This window comes from Salmo salar, chromosome 20, assembly GCF_965601325.2.
Source record: "Salmo salar chromosome 20, fSalSal1, whole genome shotgun sequence".
Taxonomy (NCBI): Eukaryota; Metazoa; Chordata; class Actinopteri; order Salmoniformes; family Salmonidae; genus Salmo; species Salmo salar.
Genome location: NC_138310.1, coordinates 26602269 through 26621255, shown reverse-complemented (window position 1 = coordinate 26621255; position 18987 = coordinate 26602269). Strand labels below are relative to the sequence as shown.

The window sequence follows — 18987 nt, the reverse complement described above, 5'->3', positions numbered from 1 at the left end:
TGACATAAAACAACCAATCAACGCTCTTGCGGGAGTACGTTAAGCGACAGAGCGAAGATGGCCGAAGTAGATTTTGGTGACAGTGAACTCTTTGAACAATTGGGAGAGAGTATGCCTACTGCAACTCACATTCGGTTCATGGAGGAAGAGGAGGATGGAGAAGAAGGCTCTGAGCTCAAGGGAAGATTGGGGGAGTGTGAGGAAACAATACGGAGTTTGATAGAAGAGAATATCCTTGTGTGTGTGTGAGAAGCTAGCAGGTGTTCGCTAGCTAGGCACGGTGTTCTAAATTAAAATGAGTACATCTACGACCAGTAGTGACTTTCGTAGCAGGTTAGAATGTACCCAACAGGCTAGGATAATTAACGTGGCAGGTTAGGAAAAAGCTAATGCCGTGTTCAAGACAACTGGGAACTAGGGGGGGAAAAAACGAGTGCCAACTGTGAAATCGTGTTGAACGTCATCCAACTCAGAATGTAAAGTCGGGAACTTGGGCTTCTTTCTATAGCAGCGTTTCCCAAACTCGGTCTTGGGGTCCCCCCCTGAGTGTACATTTTGGTTTTTGCCCTAGTACTACACAGCTGAGCATTGATTATTTTAAAGATGTACTATACAGAAATCGCTCCACCATTTCCTGGTAGCACAAATTCTAATATTTGTAATTTCAGTTTGACTGAACAAGTAAGTACAGTGTAGAGAATCATTGTACCATTTAAAGCGCTATGAAATATAAACCATTATCCAAAATATTGTATTTTCAGCTGTTTGAAGCTTGTGTACAAAAGCAAGACGCAAAAACGAAACTTAAGACCGGGAAGCATAGAAGTAGTTCGCATAGGCAGATCTACCGCTTCTTAGACTTGCGTTCAATATGAATGACAGAGCTATAACACATTTCTATGTGAATTTGGTCGGGGTGCCCACAAAGTTACATATTGCAGCTTGAAAGCTGTATAGTGTTAGGGCAAAAAACAAATCCTGTTCTAGAGCTTCAACTGACGACATGATTTGACTGCGTTTTTCCCATTTGTCTTGAAAGCACCATCAGGAGGACTGGCTAAAGTGCTCTCCTAAATAGAGCCCCACAGTGGAGGTGTCATAATACCCATAAAACCTAGCGGTAAAACGGAAATGGTTCCAATCTTTTTTTCCATTCATTTTTCCCATCAGGGATTTAGAAACACTGAAGGTCTGTGTTTTGTGTAGGCTAACCCTGGCATGACGTTTTGATGTCCAATACGCATTTATATGGTTAAGGTGACTTGGCAATATTCGTCTCTATTTACTCTCAGATAAGGAAATACTAATTAGCATCACATTATGCAAGACTACAAATCCCTGCATGTGATCTTTAGCTGACACCTTTGCTAAAAGATCGTGTCAATTTAAAGCTTGCACAAGACAGTTCACAGAATTGCCAATTTATTAGTTAATAGTTAATCCAGAGATTCTTACCTTTGCCTTGATTCGGCAGTCTCCAAATCATCATGGAATTTGTAGTTACTGATTAGCATTTAATTTTTGTGTGGTAAATACAGGTGAATATATTGATAAAAGTCACCTTGTCCTAGAGAGATTTACACAGTTATCAAAATGTCACGCCAGGGTAAGCCTAAACGAAACACACTGGTAGAAAACGATTGGAACCATTTCCTTGTTTGACCGCTAGGTTTTATGGGTATTATGACTCATACTTTGGTACTCTATTGCTACGAAAAGTCACTTCTGGTAGTAGCTGTACTCCAAGTCACAACCACCATCAGGTCTGGCCTAATATTAGCTAGCGATCTAGCTAGCAAAAGAGAAAATGTATTGTATGTCATTGGTTGGACGTGCCCCTTGAGAGCATTTAAGATCACTACCTTGCATACTTTTGGTCATTGCAGTTAAATACTATACTAGCTAGAACCCATGCAAAAAGTAATGTTTTCTGTCCTGCCATCTGCCAAGCCGTAGTAACTCCCAAGTCTGGTGGCGTGAATGGTCGCTGATAAATGTTAGATTTGGTCACACTCTTCAAATAAGCACTGCAGATTTTATGTACATAGCTAGAACTAGAGTCACTTTCCATTCATCCAATTATAAATAGCTTGGTTAGGACTGAACCTTTTCCAAACAAACTTTAGCAGACTGACTTGTTTGATGTCTAGCTATGTTGTTTTGATAAGAAGTACCTCTTCTTTCCTTAACTTGTTGTCCACACCATGAGTTGAAGAGAAAATTGAAAGTGTTGACAAGGCCAAGGTAAGTTATTGATACACAACTCACTGGACTAGATACATTTCCACAGTAATGTCCATATTAAAATGTTTTTCTTCCAGTGGCATTAATGTTGAAAACATCAAGATTGATGGTCCTCTCCTCCACATCCTTTTTGCAAACAATAACATCTCAAAGTAGGTATTTTTGGGGGTTTCTTAGAACCATAATTGGAGAAATGTTCTTGATTATATGATCTTTGGGTATTAACATGTGAACTGTTAATATTCTTTTCCCAGGCAATGCCGTCAAGAAATTGAAGACAGCATCTGTAGTATTGTTCAGAAACATCAGCAGCAGGGAGTAGTTGAAAAAGGAAATCCATACGGAAATGTCAACCCTCAGGTGCATTTCCGAATTTCCTCCTCAAGCTTCAAAGAAGGAACAGTTAATTACAATTTAAATATTTTACATCTCTGTTTTCTTCCCCATGCAGTCTTCAAGTTTCATTATGGAAGAAGATCAGAAGACCAAGACCTCCTGTGGAATCAAAAAGATTAAGGAGGCCTTCAGTGTGAGTTTTTTTGGGAATGGGGACAATCTAAGGGTCCAGACCATGCTTTGTTTGTCTGTATATAATATCTATCTCTCTCTTTTCACAGATGGTGGGAAGTGTCCTGTATTTCACCAGTTTCTGTCTGGACAAACTTGGACAGCCCTTGCTAAATGATAACCCCCAGCAGACAGAAGGATGGGAGGTTCCAAAGTATCCTCAACACTGCTTTCTCTTCCCTCTGTCCTTCACTCCCATCTTCAACAATGACACATTTCAGTGTAGTCAAGCTTTGATTGTTGGAGAAAATCAACTGGAGAGGAATCTCAGTTGCCACTCTTTGAACCTTGAACCATTATCTTCTTTGTCTTTCGTTGTGTGTGTATGAATGTATGTGGGAGTCGGTATATGAGAAAAAAAAAAATTACCCACTTTGAAACTACAGTTGCATCATTTATTGAGTTTCTGAATTGTTGCAAAGATATCAGCAGATCTTCAGCCAGGTCATTGCCTTAGATGGACAAGAAGTACAGATGAAAGAGAAAAGGTATAGCACACATTCTTATGATCAAAAATAAAAAAATTATGCAAGACATTTCTGTGAATGATAATATCTTACTGTGCCGTTTGTGCCCACTCTGCAGAGCTAAGCCTTGTTGTTTCAACTGTGGGTTGGATGGTCATCAACTTCGAGACTGTCCTCAGGTAAGTCTTGAATAACTTTTGACTTTAATGTGCATCATGTAACAGGAAAGTTGCTCACTTACTATGGTCAGACAGAAGAGCTTAAAATCAGGTTTGACGTGATCAGCTCTGTTCATGTTTGCTCCTTTAGCCAAAGGACATGGCCAGAATCAACAAAAAGCGGAAGGAGTTTTGTCACGGTAACCAGGGAAACCTGAGCAATCAGCGTTACCATGCTGAGGAAGTGGAGGAGCGATTTGCCAAATACAAACCTGGATTCATAAGGCAAGGCAGATTGAAAATAAGGCCTTGACATAATAAGATATCAATTTGTTATCAGTTGTTGTTGCATGGTTAAAAGTTGTAGAGCTTGGGTTTTTGATATCCCATATCTCTTACCCATTGGGGTTTGTGTTTTCTTACAGTGAGAAGCTGCTGTCTGCACTGGGAGTTGATATGGACACACTACCACCTCACATCTACCGCATGAGGCAGCTAGGCTACCCACCTGGCTGGCTTAAGGAGGCAGAGATGGAGAACTCCGGTCTCATGCTATATGATGGGAAGGGTAAGATTTCACCCAGAGAGACCATAGCCACTTTACCAAACACTGGCCTTTCAGTTTTGGTTGATGCACTGCTCTTTCATGATTCTCATTCATATTGCGCTACTGTGTTCACTTTATAGTTTCAAGTGATGAAGAACCAACGGAGGACAATGGACAAAAAATCTCCTATGATGTTTCCAAGCTTGTAGATTTCCCAGGCTTCAATATATCTTCACCCCCTAGTGTGAAGGATGTAAGTCTCCTTGAAAGCAGTTTGATATCTGGCCATCATTAAGGTACAAGCACAGAGGTCTTTGCCACCACTTGTAAACCTATGCACCGACATTTTTTCCCCAATGATTTTTAGGACTACAGGCTATATGGCTCTATTCCAATGCAGCATAACCACATGAAGCAGAATTTTGCTGCTTATCTGTCCAACAATTTTCCAATGGTAAGTTAAAAATTATCCTATTTCACTTTTGAATCAATTGTTTGCCACTGTATGTGTGCACACTATAAACTAATATATTTTGCCAATAGCCTGGTGCCAACTGCAATAAAAGACAACATGAATCCAACTCAACTCCCCGGCAGACAAAGAAAAGGAGATCTGATGCCAGGAGTTCAGATATGGACTTTGATTCAGGTAGAGGTGTTTTAATTCCAGGTGTCTGAACACAAAGTGAAAACATTAACGCTATAGCGACCAGCAGATGAATATATTCTGCTTTACATAACTTTTCACTGTCATTATGACTGGTCGTCCTGTCTGCAAAAACAGGAAAATGCTTTTGCGTCACTTATGTTGTATGTGTGCAATGGCCGTGCTCTGGCAGTCCATAACACTTGTCAGTGTCTGTTTCCAGACCAGGATACTATACCCCGCCGCCACCGGAGCTCAGACAGCTTCCAGTTCCAGCCCCCGCTGCCCCCTGGCTCACCATCCTTTGGTTCACCCCCTCCCTTACCTCATGGTACTCCGCCAGCTACTCCCACTCCACCTCCTCTTCCTAAGGGAACACCTCCCCCCACGCCCACTAATGGCTCAAGGGCCCTGCGGGGACGCACTGTGGGAGGGATTGAGAAGTCTGCAGGCGGGGAGGAGGAAGAGCTGACACTGGAAGAGCTTGAGGAGCAGCAGAGGCTGATCTGGGCAGCATTGGAAAATGCTGACACCGCCACCAACAGTGACTCTGAGACACCAGCTGTTGGAACACCCCTCCCCAGCTCGCCCAGCATCTCCACACCCGCCCATGTTGACGCTGAAACTGAAATGGAGGATGGTGAGGCTGAAGATTGTGAGGGAAAGGAGGGATCTATAGAGGCTGCCAGCCACAACAGTGATGAGCAGATCAGTGTTGAGACATCTTCTAGCAAATGTCAGGATTATGAGGAAGATGCTGAAGATAAAGGCAAGGTGGTTGAAGACAAGAGCAGCTTACTGCAATCACCAGACGAAGAAGAGAGCCCTCAGAGCCCTGAAGCTGCTACAGATAGAGGCAATGTGCTTGCACAGAAGGCCAGATTGCTGCAAACGCCAGTGCAACAAGTGAGCCGTCAGTCGGATCCCTCAGGTCAAGATGCTATGGAGGGAGATCTGTCTGGCTCTTTGGGGAATGTAATGGCTGTGCCTCACCGGAGTAAGTTTGCACAGGGCATTATTCCCTTTGAGGACACGCCAGAATTCACAGAAGTTGCTGAGGCCACCGGGACATACCTTCGAATCCGAGATTTGCTGAAAGGTTCCCCCCGAAATATGGCGAAAATCAAAAAGTGAGAAAAGACTGGCTTGAATTAAAATCCAGGGATTATTTTGCATAAACACTTTTTTTTTTTGGACAAGTCTGTAGATTTCATACACTTTCCTTTCTATAAGTGTGCCACAGAAATTGGAGCAGAACAGTTTGGTGACCTCATTCAAACATCCTTTTTAATATTTTATTTTTTGTACTAAACTGAATGTCTTTTCTGTGTATGAGTTAGCTGGGGTCTAAAGATGCAAGGTTTTTCTTTCAGGAAACCCCATTGCTAGTTTAGGTAGTGTCTGTTTTGACATTCACAGAATCATTTTTGTAGCAATGACAACATCCATATTGCTCTTTTTAGGTGTAAAGATTTTATAAAATGTTTTTCCTCTTTCTGTTTTTACCATCAATTGATCATTTTACAATTACATTGTCTCATTGCAGTCTAGGTGCGCCTCCTTTTCTCATGGTTCAAGTAGCCTCTCATTGGCTACTCTTATCAAATAAGGACATTTATTTTGATGTTCTTTTAAAGTTAATTTGAAACTCGTTGATTTGAATTGTTGAGGGGATTTTTTTAACTGGATTTTTACAATTCTATCTTGACACAGGAAATGGGTCTCTGCATTCAGAATCTCACTACAGCAATATGGCTGTGCATAATCTCATGTTTATTATAATTATTATTTTTTTTAAATCTATTTGTTTTTCTCCACAATTTCATGGTGTCCAATTGCTAGTTACAGTCTTGTCTCATCGCTGCAACTCCCGTAAGGACTCGGGAGAGGCGAAGGCTGAGAGTCGTGCGTCCTCCGAAGCACAACCCAGCCGAGCCGCACTGCTTCTTGACACAATGCCCACTCAACCCGGAAGCCAGCCGCACCAATGTGTCGGAGGAAACACTGTACACCTGGCGACCGTGTCAGCGTGCACTGCGCCCGCCCCGCCACAGGAGTCGCTAGTGCGGGATGGGACAAGGACATCCCTGCCGGCCAAACCCTCGCTTAATGCGGACGACACTGGGCCAATTGTGCTCCGCCCCATGGGTCTCCCGGTCGCGGCCGGCTGCGACAGAGTCTGGACTCGAACCCAGAATCTCTAGATGTTCTTTTTTTTTTTTAAGTAACAACCATTGTTGTCAGCATCAAAGACATCTCTGCTCTAATTGCTACTACAAAATTGCACTAGATGGCAGCAATACTTCATTTGACCACTACATTACATTTGAATAGTTGTATTTATTAAGGATCCCCATTCTTCCTGGGGTCCAGCAACATTAAGGCAGTTATATACAATTTAAAATATTGCATGACACAACACTTTTCACAATCCATTAAGTGTGTGCCCTCAGGCCACTAGTCTATCACATATCTACAATACCAAATCCATGTGTGCTTGTGTGTTTGTTCTTCACAGTCCCCACGGTTCCATAATGTGTATTTTTATATATATATATATATATATATATATATATATATATATATATTTTTTAATCTGATTCTACTGCTTGCATCAGCTACCTGATGTGGAATAGAGTTCCATGTAGCCATGGCTCTATGTAGTACTGTGGGCCTCCCATAGTCTGTTCTTGACTTTGGGATTGTGAAGAGACCCTCGGTGGCATGTCTTGTGGGGTGTGCATGGGTGTCTGCTGTGTGCTAGTAGTTTAAACAGATAGTTTACAATCCAGGGTTACTCCAAGCAGTTTAGTCACCTCAACTTGCTCAATTTCCACATTATTTATTACAAGATTTAGTTGCGGTTTATGGTTTAGTGAATGATTTGTTGCAAATACAATGATTTTTGTTATATTTAGGACTTACTTATTCCTTGCCACCCATTCTGAAACTAACTGCAGTGTTGCAGTGATTTCACTCGCTAAAGTAGCTGACGTGTATAGTGTTGAGTCATCCGCATACATCAGTAAATCAAATGTATTTATAAAGCCCATTTTACATCAGTAGATGCAGATGTAGAAGCAAAGCCTGTGGAATGTCATTAGTAAAGATTGGGGGGAAAAGTAAGGGGCCTAGACAGGTGCCCTGGGGAATTCCTGATTCTACCTGGATTATGATGGAGAGGCTTCAATTAAAGAACCCCCTCTGTGTTCTGTTAGACAGGTACAGTGCCTTGCAAAAGGCTTCATCTCCCTTGGTGTTTTTCCTATTTTGTTGCATTACAACCTGTGATGTAAATTGATTTTTATTTGGATTTCATATAATGGACATACACAAAATAGTCCAAATTGGTGAAGTGAAATGTAAAAAAATTACTTGTTTAAAAAAAAATCTCAAAAATAAAAAACAGAAAAGTGGTGCGTGCATATGCACCCCCTTTGCTATGAAGCGCCTAAAAAAGATCTGGTGCAACCAATTACCTTCAGAAGTCACATAATTAGTTAAATAAAGTCCACTTGTGTGCAATCTAAGTGTCGCATGATCTGTCACATGATCTCAGTACATATACACCTGTTCTGAAAGTCCCTAGAGTCTGCAACACCATTAAGCAAGTGGAACCATGAAGACCAAGGAGCTCTACAAACAGGTCAGGGACAAAGTTGTGGAGAAGTACAGATCAGGGTTGGGTTATAAAAAAATGTCAGAAAGTTTGAACATCCCATGCAGCACCATTTAAATCCATTATTTAAAAAAATTCAAGAATATGGCACCACAAACCTGCCAAGAGAGGGCCTGCCCACCAAAACTCATGGACCAGGCAAAGAGGGCATTAATCGGAGGCAACAAAGAGACCAAAGATAACCCTGAAGGAGCTGCAAAGCTCCACAGCGGAGATTGGAGTGTCTGTCCATAGGACCACTTTAAGCCGTACACTCCACCGAGCTGGGCTTTATGGAAGAGTGGCTAGAAAAAAAGCCATTGCTTAAAGAAAAAAAATAAGCAAACATGTTAGGTGTTCTACCAAAAGGCATGTGGGAGACTCCCCTAATATATGGAAGAAGGTACTCTGGTCAGATGAGACTAAAATTGAGCTTTTTGCCCATCAAGGAAAATGCTATGTCTGGTGCAAACCCAACACCTCTCAGCACCCCGAGACCACCATCCCCACAGTGAAGCGTGGTGGTGGCAGCATCATGCTGTGGGGATGTTTTTCATTTGCAGGGACTGGGAAACTGGTCAGAATTTAAGGAATGATGGATGGTGCTAAATACAGTGAAATTATTGAGGGAAATCTGTTTGTCTTCCAGAGATTTGAGACTGGGACGGAGGTTCACCTTCCAGCAGGACAATGACCCTAAGCATACTGCTAAAGCAACACTCAAGTGGTTTAAGCGGAAACATTTAAATGTCTTGGAATGGCCTAGTCAAAGCCCAGACCTCATTCCAATTGAGAATCTGTGGTATGACTTAAAGATTGCTGTACACCAGCGGAACCCATCCAACTTGAAGGAGCTGGAGCAGTTTTGCCTTGAAGAATGGGCAAAAATCCCAGTGCCTAGATGTGCCAAGCTAATAGAGACACACCCCAAGAGACTTTCACAATAAAAAATATTTTGCATCTTCAAAGTGTTATGTAAATCAAATGTTACAACCCCCCCCCCCCCAAAAAAAATATATATATTTCCAGGTTGTAAGGCAAAAAAAAATGGAAAAATGCCAAGGGGGTGAATACTTTCGCAAGCCACTGTAACTCTTTATCCAAAAGTTTTTCCATCAGCAGACTATGATAATGTCAAAAGCCGCACTGAAGTCTAACAAAACAGCTCCCACAATCTTATCAATTTCTCTCAGCCAATCGTCAGTCATTTGTGTTAATTGAATGTCCTTCCCTATAAACGTGAGGAGTCTGTCAAGTTGTTTACTGTAAAATAGTATTCTGTCTGATCAAACACCATTTTTTCCTAAAGTTTACTAAGGGTTGGTAACAGGCTGATTGGTTGACTATTTGAGCCAGTAAAGGGGGCTTTAGTATTCTTGGGTAGGGGAATTACTTTTGCTTCTCTCCAGGCCTGAGGTTACACACTTTCTAGTAGGTTTAGATTGAAGGTATGGCAAATAGGAGTGGCAATATCGTCCCCTATTATCTTCAGTAATTTTCCATCCAAGTTATCAGACCCTGGTGGCTTGTCATTGTTGATAGAAAAAAAAATTAACCTCTTTTACACTCCACTTTACAGAATTTTAAATTACAATGCTTATCTTTCATAAGTTGATCAGTTATACTTGGATATGTAGTGTGTGTTTTGATGCTGACATGTCATGCCTAAGTTTGCTAATCTTGCCAAAGAAAAAATCATTAAAGTAATTGGCAATATCAGTGGGTTTTGTGATGAATGAGCCATCCGATTCAATGAATGATGGAGCCGAGTTTGCCTTTTTGCCCAAAATGTAATTTAAGGTGATCCAATGCTTTTTACTATCGTTCTTTTTATCTTTGTTTGATAGTATGGTTTATTTTTATTGTTTAGTCACATGATTTCTCAAGTTGCAGGATGTTTGCCAATCGGTTGTGCAGCCAGACATACAGTGCATTCGGAAAGTATTCAGACTCCTTGACTTTTCCCACATTTCGTTACATTACAGCTTTATTCTAAAATGGATTAGATAAAACATTTTCCTCAATCTACACACAATACCCCATAATGACAAAGTGAAAACAAGGACATTTTAGACATTTTTGCAAATGTAATCAAAATAAAGAAACGCTACCTTTATTTACATAAGTATTCAGACCCTTTGCTATGAAACTTGAAATTGAGCTCAGGTGCATCATGTTTCCATTGATCATCATTGAGATGTTTCTATAACTTGATTGGAGTCCACCTGTGGTAAATTCAATTGATTGGACATGATTTGGAAAGGACCACACCTGTCTATATAAGGTCCCACAGTTGACAGTGCATGTCAGAGCAAAAACCAAGCCGGTTTGTGTCGAGGCACAGATCTGGGGAAGGGTACTAAAACATTTCTGTAGCATTCAAGGTCCCCAAGAGCACAGTGGCCTCCATCATTCTGAAATGGAAGAAGTTTGGAACCACCAAGACTCTTCCTAGAGCTGGCCTCCCGGCCAAACTGAGCATTCAAGGGTGAAGGGCCTTGGTCAGGGAGGTGACCAAGAACCCAATGATCACACTGACAGAGCTCCAGAGTTCCTCTGTGGAGATGGGCAAACCTTCCAGAAGGACAACCATCTCTATAGCACTCCACCAATCAGGCCTTTATGGTGGAGTGGCCAGACGGAAAGCCACTCCTCAGTAAAAGGCACATGACAGCCCGCTTGGAGTTTGCCAAAAGGCACCTAAAAGATTTCAGGACCATGAGAAACAAGATGATCTGGTCTGATGAAACCAAGATTGAACTCCTTGGCCTGAATGTCAAGTGTCACGTCTGGATGAAACCTGGCACCACCCCTACAGTGAAGCATGGTGGTGGCAGCATCATGCTGTGGGGATGTTTTTCAGCGGCAGGGACTGGGAGACTAGTCATGATCGAGGGAAAGATGAACGGAGCAAAGTACAGAGGGATCCTTGATGAAAACCTGCTCCAGAGCGTTCAGGACCTCAGATTAGGACGAAGGTTCACCTTCCAACAGGACAACGACCCTAAACACACAGCCAAGATAACGCAGGAGTGGCTTCGGGACAAGTCTCTGAATGTCCTTGAGTGTCCCAGCCAGAGCCCGGACTTCAACCATATCTAACATCTCTGGAGAGACCTGAAAATAGCTGAGCAGTGACGCTCCCCATCCAACCTGACAGAGTTTGAGAGGATCTGCAGAGAAGAATGGGAGAAACTCCCCAAATGCAGATGTGCCAAGCTTGCTGCGTCATACTCAAGAGACACAAGGCTGTAATCGCTGCCAAAGTTGCTTCAACAAAGTAATGAATGAAGGGTCTGAATACTTACGTAAATGTGATATTTCAGTTTTTTTTAATTTAATTTGTAAATATTTCTAAACCTGTTTTTGCTTTGTCATTATAGGTATTGGGTGATTATTGATGAGGGGGAAAAAACTATTGAATCAATTTTAGAATAAGGCTGTAACGTAACAATGTGGAGAAAGTCAAGAGGTCTGAATACTTTCCCAATGCACTGTATTTGCAATTTCTTTGCCTCATCTCTCTCAAGCATACAATTTTTAAATTTCTCATCAAGCCACAGGGATTTAACAGTTTTCACTGTCATTTTCTTAATGGATGCGTGCTTATTAGTAAACGGAATAAGCAATTTCAAAAATGTGTGAAGTGCAGGGTGTGGTTGCTCATTACAGAACGCAGACCAACATATTCTTTACATCAACATCATAGGAATCACTACAAAACTTATTGGATGACCTCTTATACACTATTAGGCCCAGCCTTTGTAACTTTAGATTTCCTAGATATGGCTACTTTATTGTGATCACTACATCCGATTGATTTGGATACGGTTTTAAAGCAAATTTCTGCAGCATTAGTAAAGATGTGATCAATACATGATGATTTCATTCCTGTGTTGTTTGTAACTACCCTGGTAGGTTGACTGATAAAACCTGAACCAGATTGCCGGCATTGGTTACAGTTTGAAGCTTTTTCTTGAGTGGGCAGCTTGATGAAAGCCAGTCAATATTTAAATCACCCAGAAAATATACCTTACTCTTTATCACATACTTTATCAAGCATTTCACACGTTATCCAGATACTGACTGTTCGCACTTGGTGGTCTATAGCAGCTTCCTACAAGACTAAGAAGGATAGAAGTGTCACAGGAGATGGACCAACGTATTACACTGCAATGGTTTGTTTTCTTTATTCCAAATTGGACCGTTTGTCACCGTAGTTGTTTTGCCATTGGAAGTCCGATTTAAAAAGTACACAGTATGTGGGAAGGCTTCGGTAAATTAATGTATCGTGCTTTTGTTATTAAATCTAAATATTTGTTCAAGATTATACACCATTTGGAGGGCTGATGTTTCGGGTGGTGTCATGCTGCTGCTGGATGGAAATGGACGGTTGGTCTGAAGCGTTGTCTGTCCTGTTTCGTGACTTTAATTAACTGCCCTGCTCGAATACGTATTGTTTTAGAATACAGCCTCCTTTAACCTCCCTTTAATATAATGATTGATCTGTATAGTGTGTTTGGATGGTTTCCAATTTGCCACCCAACTCCTAATCTCACCATTCAAATCATGTCAGTACCGTATTTGAATTGACCAAAATTTGAATGGTGAAAATAAGCAAGTTCCACAAAGCCAACACACGGTTTCAAAATCTGTTTAGTTAACAGGGAAAGGAACAAGCGTACTCGGGTGGCACCCTTTGCCTGTATTGAAGCAATCTTTATTCTTAATCTTTTACAGAAATTGCATAATGAAAGATACAAATCTAAGCAAATAGTTTCTAATTGAAAGTAATACAATTATCTTTATCCTGAATACAACTTTGACAGACATAATTCACGTTTGGTAGATTTTTTTTTTGCAAATGCATTTTATGACCTTTGTGTTAATAATATAATTGTGGTAGTTTATTTTTTAATTTGGGTTTTAGACTAGTTTAGTTATTTTTTTCCCCCCTCTAGTCTATAGGGGCGAGACCATTTTAGGTCATTGCTTCGCTCAATCAGCACCTCGTGAACGCGAGTCCGTCGGAACACAAGGCTTCGGTTGGGGAGACTACTCGAAAGAGGGTTGCGCCTGTTTGGGATTGTTTCTAGCTGTTCGTCAAAGAACAATTCATACGAGAGTGCTACAGGTAAGGATTGGTTGAAAAGGCTTGAACCCGGCTATCTCACGTTTGCTTTATAGGTAGCACTGCGGGCCCTCAGGCAAGGCAGGGAGCCCACAACCCACGGAGAAACAGTTACTAAGCGCCAATTTAGCTCACGTTACGCTAGCTAGCTGCTAGTATATACCGCGATTAGCCAGCCACTACCTGTCTGGGCCTTCAGGCTAGATACTGATCTCACATTTTTAACATGGTTTGACTTGGAGATTCTATTTTAAATAAAAGATCACAAGAGATCCTAACCGCTAGTTTTCAAGACATGTCATTCAGGGGCGACATTGTGGTACGAGTCGACGTTCGGACCTGTGGAATTCCCTCGACGTTAGCTAGCTTTCCTATACGCGCAACAAGACCTTGTCAGTGTGCTGTTTCTGTGGTTTAGGAAAGCTCAAAGAGTATGAACCATATGGCTACTGCCTAGCTAAGTCCGCCACATCGACCAGTTAGTATTTTAACACATTTGGATTGTTTGAACTAGACATGAGTTTGTTAACCCAATCGAGTTTTCTTTAAGTTAGTTTTATACAGTAGCTCAATTCGCAGCTACTGTCACGATATCCAGATGTGCCACCTCATCGACCACACTGTAAACATCAGTGGAATGTAATGCGTCAGTAGGAATTTCCCAGGGAACCTTACGACTGGTCAATCATAAATATGTGCACCTTTGCCTGTCCCACGAAGAACTCAACAAACCCTATGTCTGTCAGCTTGCTCGCTAACTTCAAGAAAATTATATTTAGTAATTGGCTCTGCTAGATACCTTTCATAAGTGGTTGTCTCGTGCAAAATATCCTAACATGGTAGTGACTGAAATCACTTTATAGTTTGTACCTAAACTCAGGTCAAGGTAATCTATTCTGTGATTTAGCGTAAACTGTGACCTTGAGTTGGTTAGTGTGCGTTTGACACTGCTCATGCTCAATATAAATTATTCAGTAGTGATTTAAACAATAAACCAGTTGGGTTAACATTTGATCATGAACAATCGGCATAGTTTTTGGCATCATATAAGTGATACATTTCAGCAAAACAGAACTTCGGGCTTAGGTGTCTGCACCCTTTTTATGCACAGATCAAACAACACTAACAAGAAGTTTTGCCTCTCCTTGTAAAGGAAGCAGGGGCACCAAGGATGATTTAACCTACCTGTGCCAGGCCCTGCTCTGATGGCTCATTTTAATTGCTAGAGTAACATATATGTAACAGAAAAAGTGGGAAAATGACAAATTATTATTGAACGATATCAAGGACATTGTGTCTGGTGTTCGACAACCATCTTCACTGATTTACAGCAAACCCATATAATCAAACACAACTAACCACTACACAAGCTTCCAGACACTACAAACAGTTAGCCTATAGTTAGTCTTTTGATGATGAATCTGAATTGAGGCTATCCTAAACTGAGCTGTGTGGCTGTTGATGTGTATGAAGTTTCAGTTAGCAAATTGTCCATTCTCTGAAGGTCAGTTGTCTCTTCTATACCTGCTTTCCCTATCAAAAATACAAGTATTTGTTAGAACAAGTAGGCTAGACAACAGTGCTTGTGTTTTAATGTCTTAAAGTTTAGGCTATTTTCTCCTTGCTAAGTTCTTCAAGTAAATTCAGTGTTGGAGGTAAAACTAAACTGTAATGATTATTTCACAAATCTTTGTCAACCAAGCTATTAAAACTAAACTTTGACGTTTTGGGGGGCGTTAAGCATAACTCAACTCAAGCTCTAGGAGACGAGTGCTGAACAAGGCTGCTTGTGTTGGACAATCAGAGGCTATGAGTGGGGAGGTATTGGGGGTGGAAAGACCTTGGCTTTTTGTTGCACTGCCTGCTACCAGTGTTAGGGGGGCTATATAATGACCCCAGCAGATGTTTCCTCCAAAGAGAAGAACTGGAGCATGCCTTTAGTGCACTTAATATGTGAGGGGGCAGCGGGAGTGTTTGTTTTGAATGTGTGATGTGATCACACTTTCTGCAGATGTAGTGTACAAATACTTGTAAGCGATGAGGGAGACTTGAGTGCTGCCAAACAGGGGCATAGTAGACCTTATGATTAGGCAAATTGCCAAGACAACCAGTGAGAGTGCAGAGGGCACACAGCTCAGCTCCTGTCATTGATTGTGATTAAAGCCACTTGCCAGGGCAGGCTCTAAAAGAGATGTGGTGCCAAGGCTTTTCTATAGGCTAAACCTGCCCACTGGCTGGCGCACTAGTGAAGTGATATTTAGGAGATGTCTTTTAGACCAAGAGCCTTGAGTCCCATGCTGAGAGGTCTGAGTGTCCCAGCATGTCCCTGAATCTCTTTTGCAGCATGCCATTGTTAACCACTCAAAGCATTTTTTTCTGCACCTTGATTTCCCACAGCTTCATGTTTAAGTATTAGGGTTAGGGACGCACAATATATCGGTGAATATATCGGAATTGGTCGATATTTGCTAAGAATGCCAAGATCGGTATCAAGTTTTATTAGTCACATGCACCGACTACAACAGGTGTAGACCTTACTTACGAGCCCATAACCAACAATGCAGTTTAAAAAAATACGAATAAGAAATAAAAGTAACAAGTAATTAAAGAGCAGCAGTAAAATAACAATAGCGAGACTATATACAGGGGGGTATCGGTACAGTTGAGGTAATATGTGCATGAAGGTAGAGTTATTAAAGTGACTTTGCATAGATGATAACAACAGAGAGTAGCAGCGGTGTAAAGGGGGGGGGGGCAATGCAAATAGGCTGGGTAGCCATTTGATTAGGTGTTCAGGAGTCTTATGGCTTGGGGGTAGAAGCTGTTTAGAAGCCTCTTGGACCTAGACTTGGCGCTCCGGTACCACTTCCCGTGCGGTAGCAGAGAGAACAGTCTATGACTAGGGTGGCTGGAGTCTTTGACAATTTTTAGGGCCTTCCTCTGACACCGCCTGGTATAGAGGTCCTGGATGGCAGGAAGCTTGGTCCCAGTGATGTACTTGGCCGTTCGCACTACCCTCTGTAATGCCTTGCGGTCGGAGGCCGATCTGTTGCCATACCAGGCAGTGATGCAACCAGTCAGGATGCTCTCGATGGTGCAGCTGTAGAATCTTTTGAGAATCTGAGGACCCAGATGTGGATCTGTTGGGGGTGTATGCAAATTGGAGTGGGTCTAGGGTTTCTGGGGTAATGGTGTTGATGTGAGCCATGACCAGCCTTTCAAAGCACTTCATGGCTACAGACGTGAGTGCTACGGGTCGGTAGTCATTTTGGCAGGTTACCTTAGTGTTTTTGGCCACAGGCACTATGGTGGTTTGCCTGAAACATGTTAGTATTACAGACTCGGACAGGGAGAGATTGAAAATGTCAGTGAGGACACTTGCCAGTTGGTCAGCGCATGCTCACAGTACGTGTCCTGGTAATCTGTCTGGCCCTGCGACCTTGTGAATGTTGACCTGTTTAAAGGTCTTACTCACATCGGCTGTGGACAGCGTGATCAGTCTTCAGGCCCGATGTCTAGTTTAACGGCGATGTACAAAACCGATGTCAAAGCTGATGTGCATACCTACAGTATATAACGTAGGTAGATGACGTAATGACGCCATGTAAAACTTTGCGCTACACGTGCAACACAGCATTCCTAACCTAGCCCACAATGTCTGCTGTGTGGATCAAGCAGTCAACAAGTCAAGTAGTCATTTGAAAGAGTAAGAATTTCAGCGAGACAACTCAAAGGCGAAATCCATTAACGTCAAGATAATGGAATTCATTGCCCTTGACAATCAACCGTTCGCTGTTGTGGGTGATGTTGGCGTTTGCTGATTGGTCGAGCACCGGTACACATGTTGCCATACCGTAGTTGCACAGTAATTGCGTCACTGTTTTTAGCTTCACAGCATACTACGGAACGCCGTTTGGGTCTTGGCGTGTCAAAAAAGACTTGTCAAATAACACAATTTGACATGTTAAATAAGCTCTTAATTTGACATGTCAAATAACAGTTATTATAGAATGTTGTGTGTTCTGAATTTGCACTAGCAAGCCAAGCGTCGCACAACTATCAGTAGCACTGTCAAAGCTGTAAAAAAAAGTCTGCGAACACTGGCCACGAACGATGTTTACAATTCTGCGTTGGTAATAAAGCATTATTTGTTTGACCACAACTTCTGGGGTAGCTAGATTTAGCTTGGTACCTAGCTAGCACCAATACAACCAGCCTGAAAGCAATGACCAGTAGAAACTGCAGTCATTTTCATTTTACTTAGCAATGATTTAGGAATCCTTGTGAGTAAGTATTAGCAAGGTAGCCACTTGTTTGCCTATTGAAATTGAACTTCTGTTCATGAAAATAAATAGCTAGCTAGCTACTTAACCCTGTTGCCCAAGCTAATGTTATAAGCAGTCAGCTAACTTTATCTGGCTAGTGACACTCGACCAGACTGCAGACTGCAGACCGGGTTATGTGTTGTGAAGCTAGCCACAATAAGGATTAGGCACAATAGTAGAATTTGCGGTTTGCCTTCAAAATATAAGTACCTCTTTGAAAGTGATGCAGAAGGTTACAATTGGTGGAATCATGCCATATTTAGACTAGATAATGTTAAGGTTGGAATGTGAAGCAATGAAATGGGGTATCAGTCTACTTGGTGACACCCACAGAACACAATTGTGAAGAGTTTACGCAAATATTAGCTTTGTAGCTCTTATTGCTGGACTGTGACTGTGTGAAATCACCTCCCCAGTCAGCCTATTGTGTGTATTGACATTCATATTGCACTGTACAGCTTTACCAAAGGATTGGGGTTCAATGAAATGGAGTATCAGTCTACTTAATACCCAATATATTTTTTCACAACGTCCTCAGTGATCAGACTCAAACATATTGTTTTTCCTCTGAAATAGTGTTCAATACACATAGATTTACAATAAATGTGGCTCAATTCACAGTTGTTTCAGAGTCCCGCAATAAGAGCTACGACGCTAATGTTCTGTGTGTCACTGAGTAGACTGATACCCCATGTCATTGATCCACAATCAATAGGCAATGCTGTACAGTGAAATAAGTATGCCCCCAACGCAAATTTAAAGTATAATACATCCAGTGTGATTTCAACAGATTTGTCAAATTAACAAGTTGTCTTTTGTTGATTTTATAACATTCCAACCTCTTTTAGCATGATCTATTCAATTATGGCATAATTCTACTATTTGTATTAATTTGCATCACTGTCAATGACATACTTTTATTTAATCCTTATTTGTGGCTAGCTTCACATAGATGGGTCCAACCACCATTATTCAAATAAGAACTGTCTTATAAATTAGGGTTATTTTAGATGATGACACCTAGCTACATAGTTAGCTAGCTAACTATATAGCTACTGAAACAGATCTCGTTTTGCTATGTTTTTGGGGAAGAACATTGTTTGCATCCATGAGCAAGCTAGCTTTTTTTATGACCAGCACTGTAGGTGCGCGAGACAACTTTACCAGCATCATAGCATAAGTATCGATGAATCGTTGTGATTATGTTTTACTGGTAATGGGGACATACGTAAATGCCAACAAAA

At 41.5% G+C, this 18987-nt stretch overlaps 2 protein-coding genes across 8 annotated transcripts in view; both read left to right on the top strand.

Moving 5' to 3' along the window:
- Positions 1 to 19: 19 nt before the first annotated feature.
- LOC106580362 (zinc finger CCHC domain-containing protein 8) lies at positions 20 to 6179 on the top strand. The gene is made up of 14 exons (XM_082966306.1): positions 20 to 230; positions 2203 to 2244; positions 2322 to 2396; positions 2499 to 2604; positions 2696 to 2773; positions 2862 to 2965; positions 3234 to 3299; positions 3397 to 3457; positions 3588 to 3721; positions 3862 to 4004; positions 4124 to 4236; positions 4351 to 4437; positions 4527 to 4632; positions 4853 to 6179. The coding sequence occupies exons 1-14, from the start codon at positions 58 to 60 to the stop codon at positions 5761 to 5763; spliced, it is 2199 nt and encodes a 732-aa protein (XP_082822432.1). The 5' UTR covers positions 20 to 57; the 3' UTR covers positions 5764 to 6179.
- A 7025-nt stretch (positions 6180 to 13204) lies between these two features.
- clip1a (CAP-GLY domain containing linker protein 1a) overlaps positions 13205 to 18987 on the top strand; it is a 57491-nt gene continuing 51708 nt past the window's right edge. For 2 of the 7 annotated variants that reach the window (XM_045703126.2, XM_014161320.3), the window contains exon 1: positions 13210 to 13421. The gene's annotated coding sequence lies outside the window, so the exon portion shown is untranslated. Of the gene's footprint in view, positions 13422 to 18987 lie in introns of all 7 variants that reach the window. The other 5 variants (XM_045703133.2, XM_045703132.2, XM_014161318.3 and 2 more) reach the window with 4 other exon arrangements.

What these genes read in the sequence shown, in the direction of transcription:
- LOC106580362 (XM_082966306.1), top strand. Translation starts at nt 58, where the DNA reads ATGGCCGAAGTAGATTTTGGTGACAGTGAACTCTTTGAACAATTGGGA. An exon ending in AGATTAAGGAGGCCTTCAGT is followed by an intron (nt 2,774 to 2,861) that starts GTGAGTTTTTTT and finishes CTCTTTTCACAG; the next exon opens with ATGGTGGGAAGTGTCCTGTA. An exon ending in AACTTCGAGACTGTCCTCAG is followed by an intron (nt 3,458 to 3,587) that starts GTAAGTCTTGAA and finishes TTGCTCCTTTAG; the next exon opens with CCAAAGGACATGGCCAGAAT.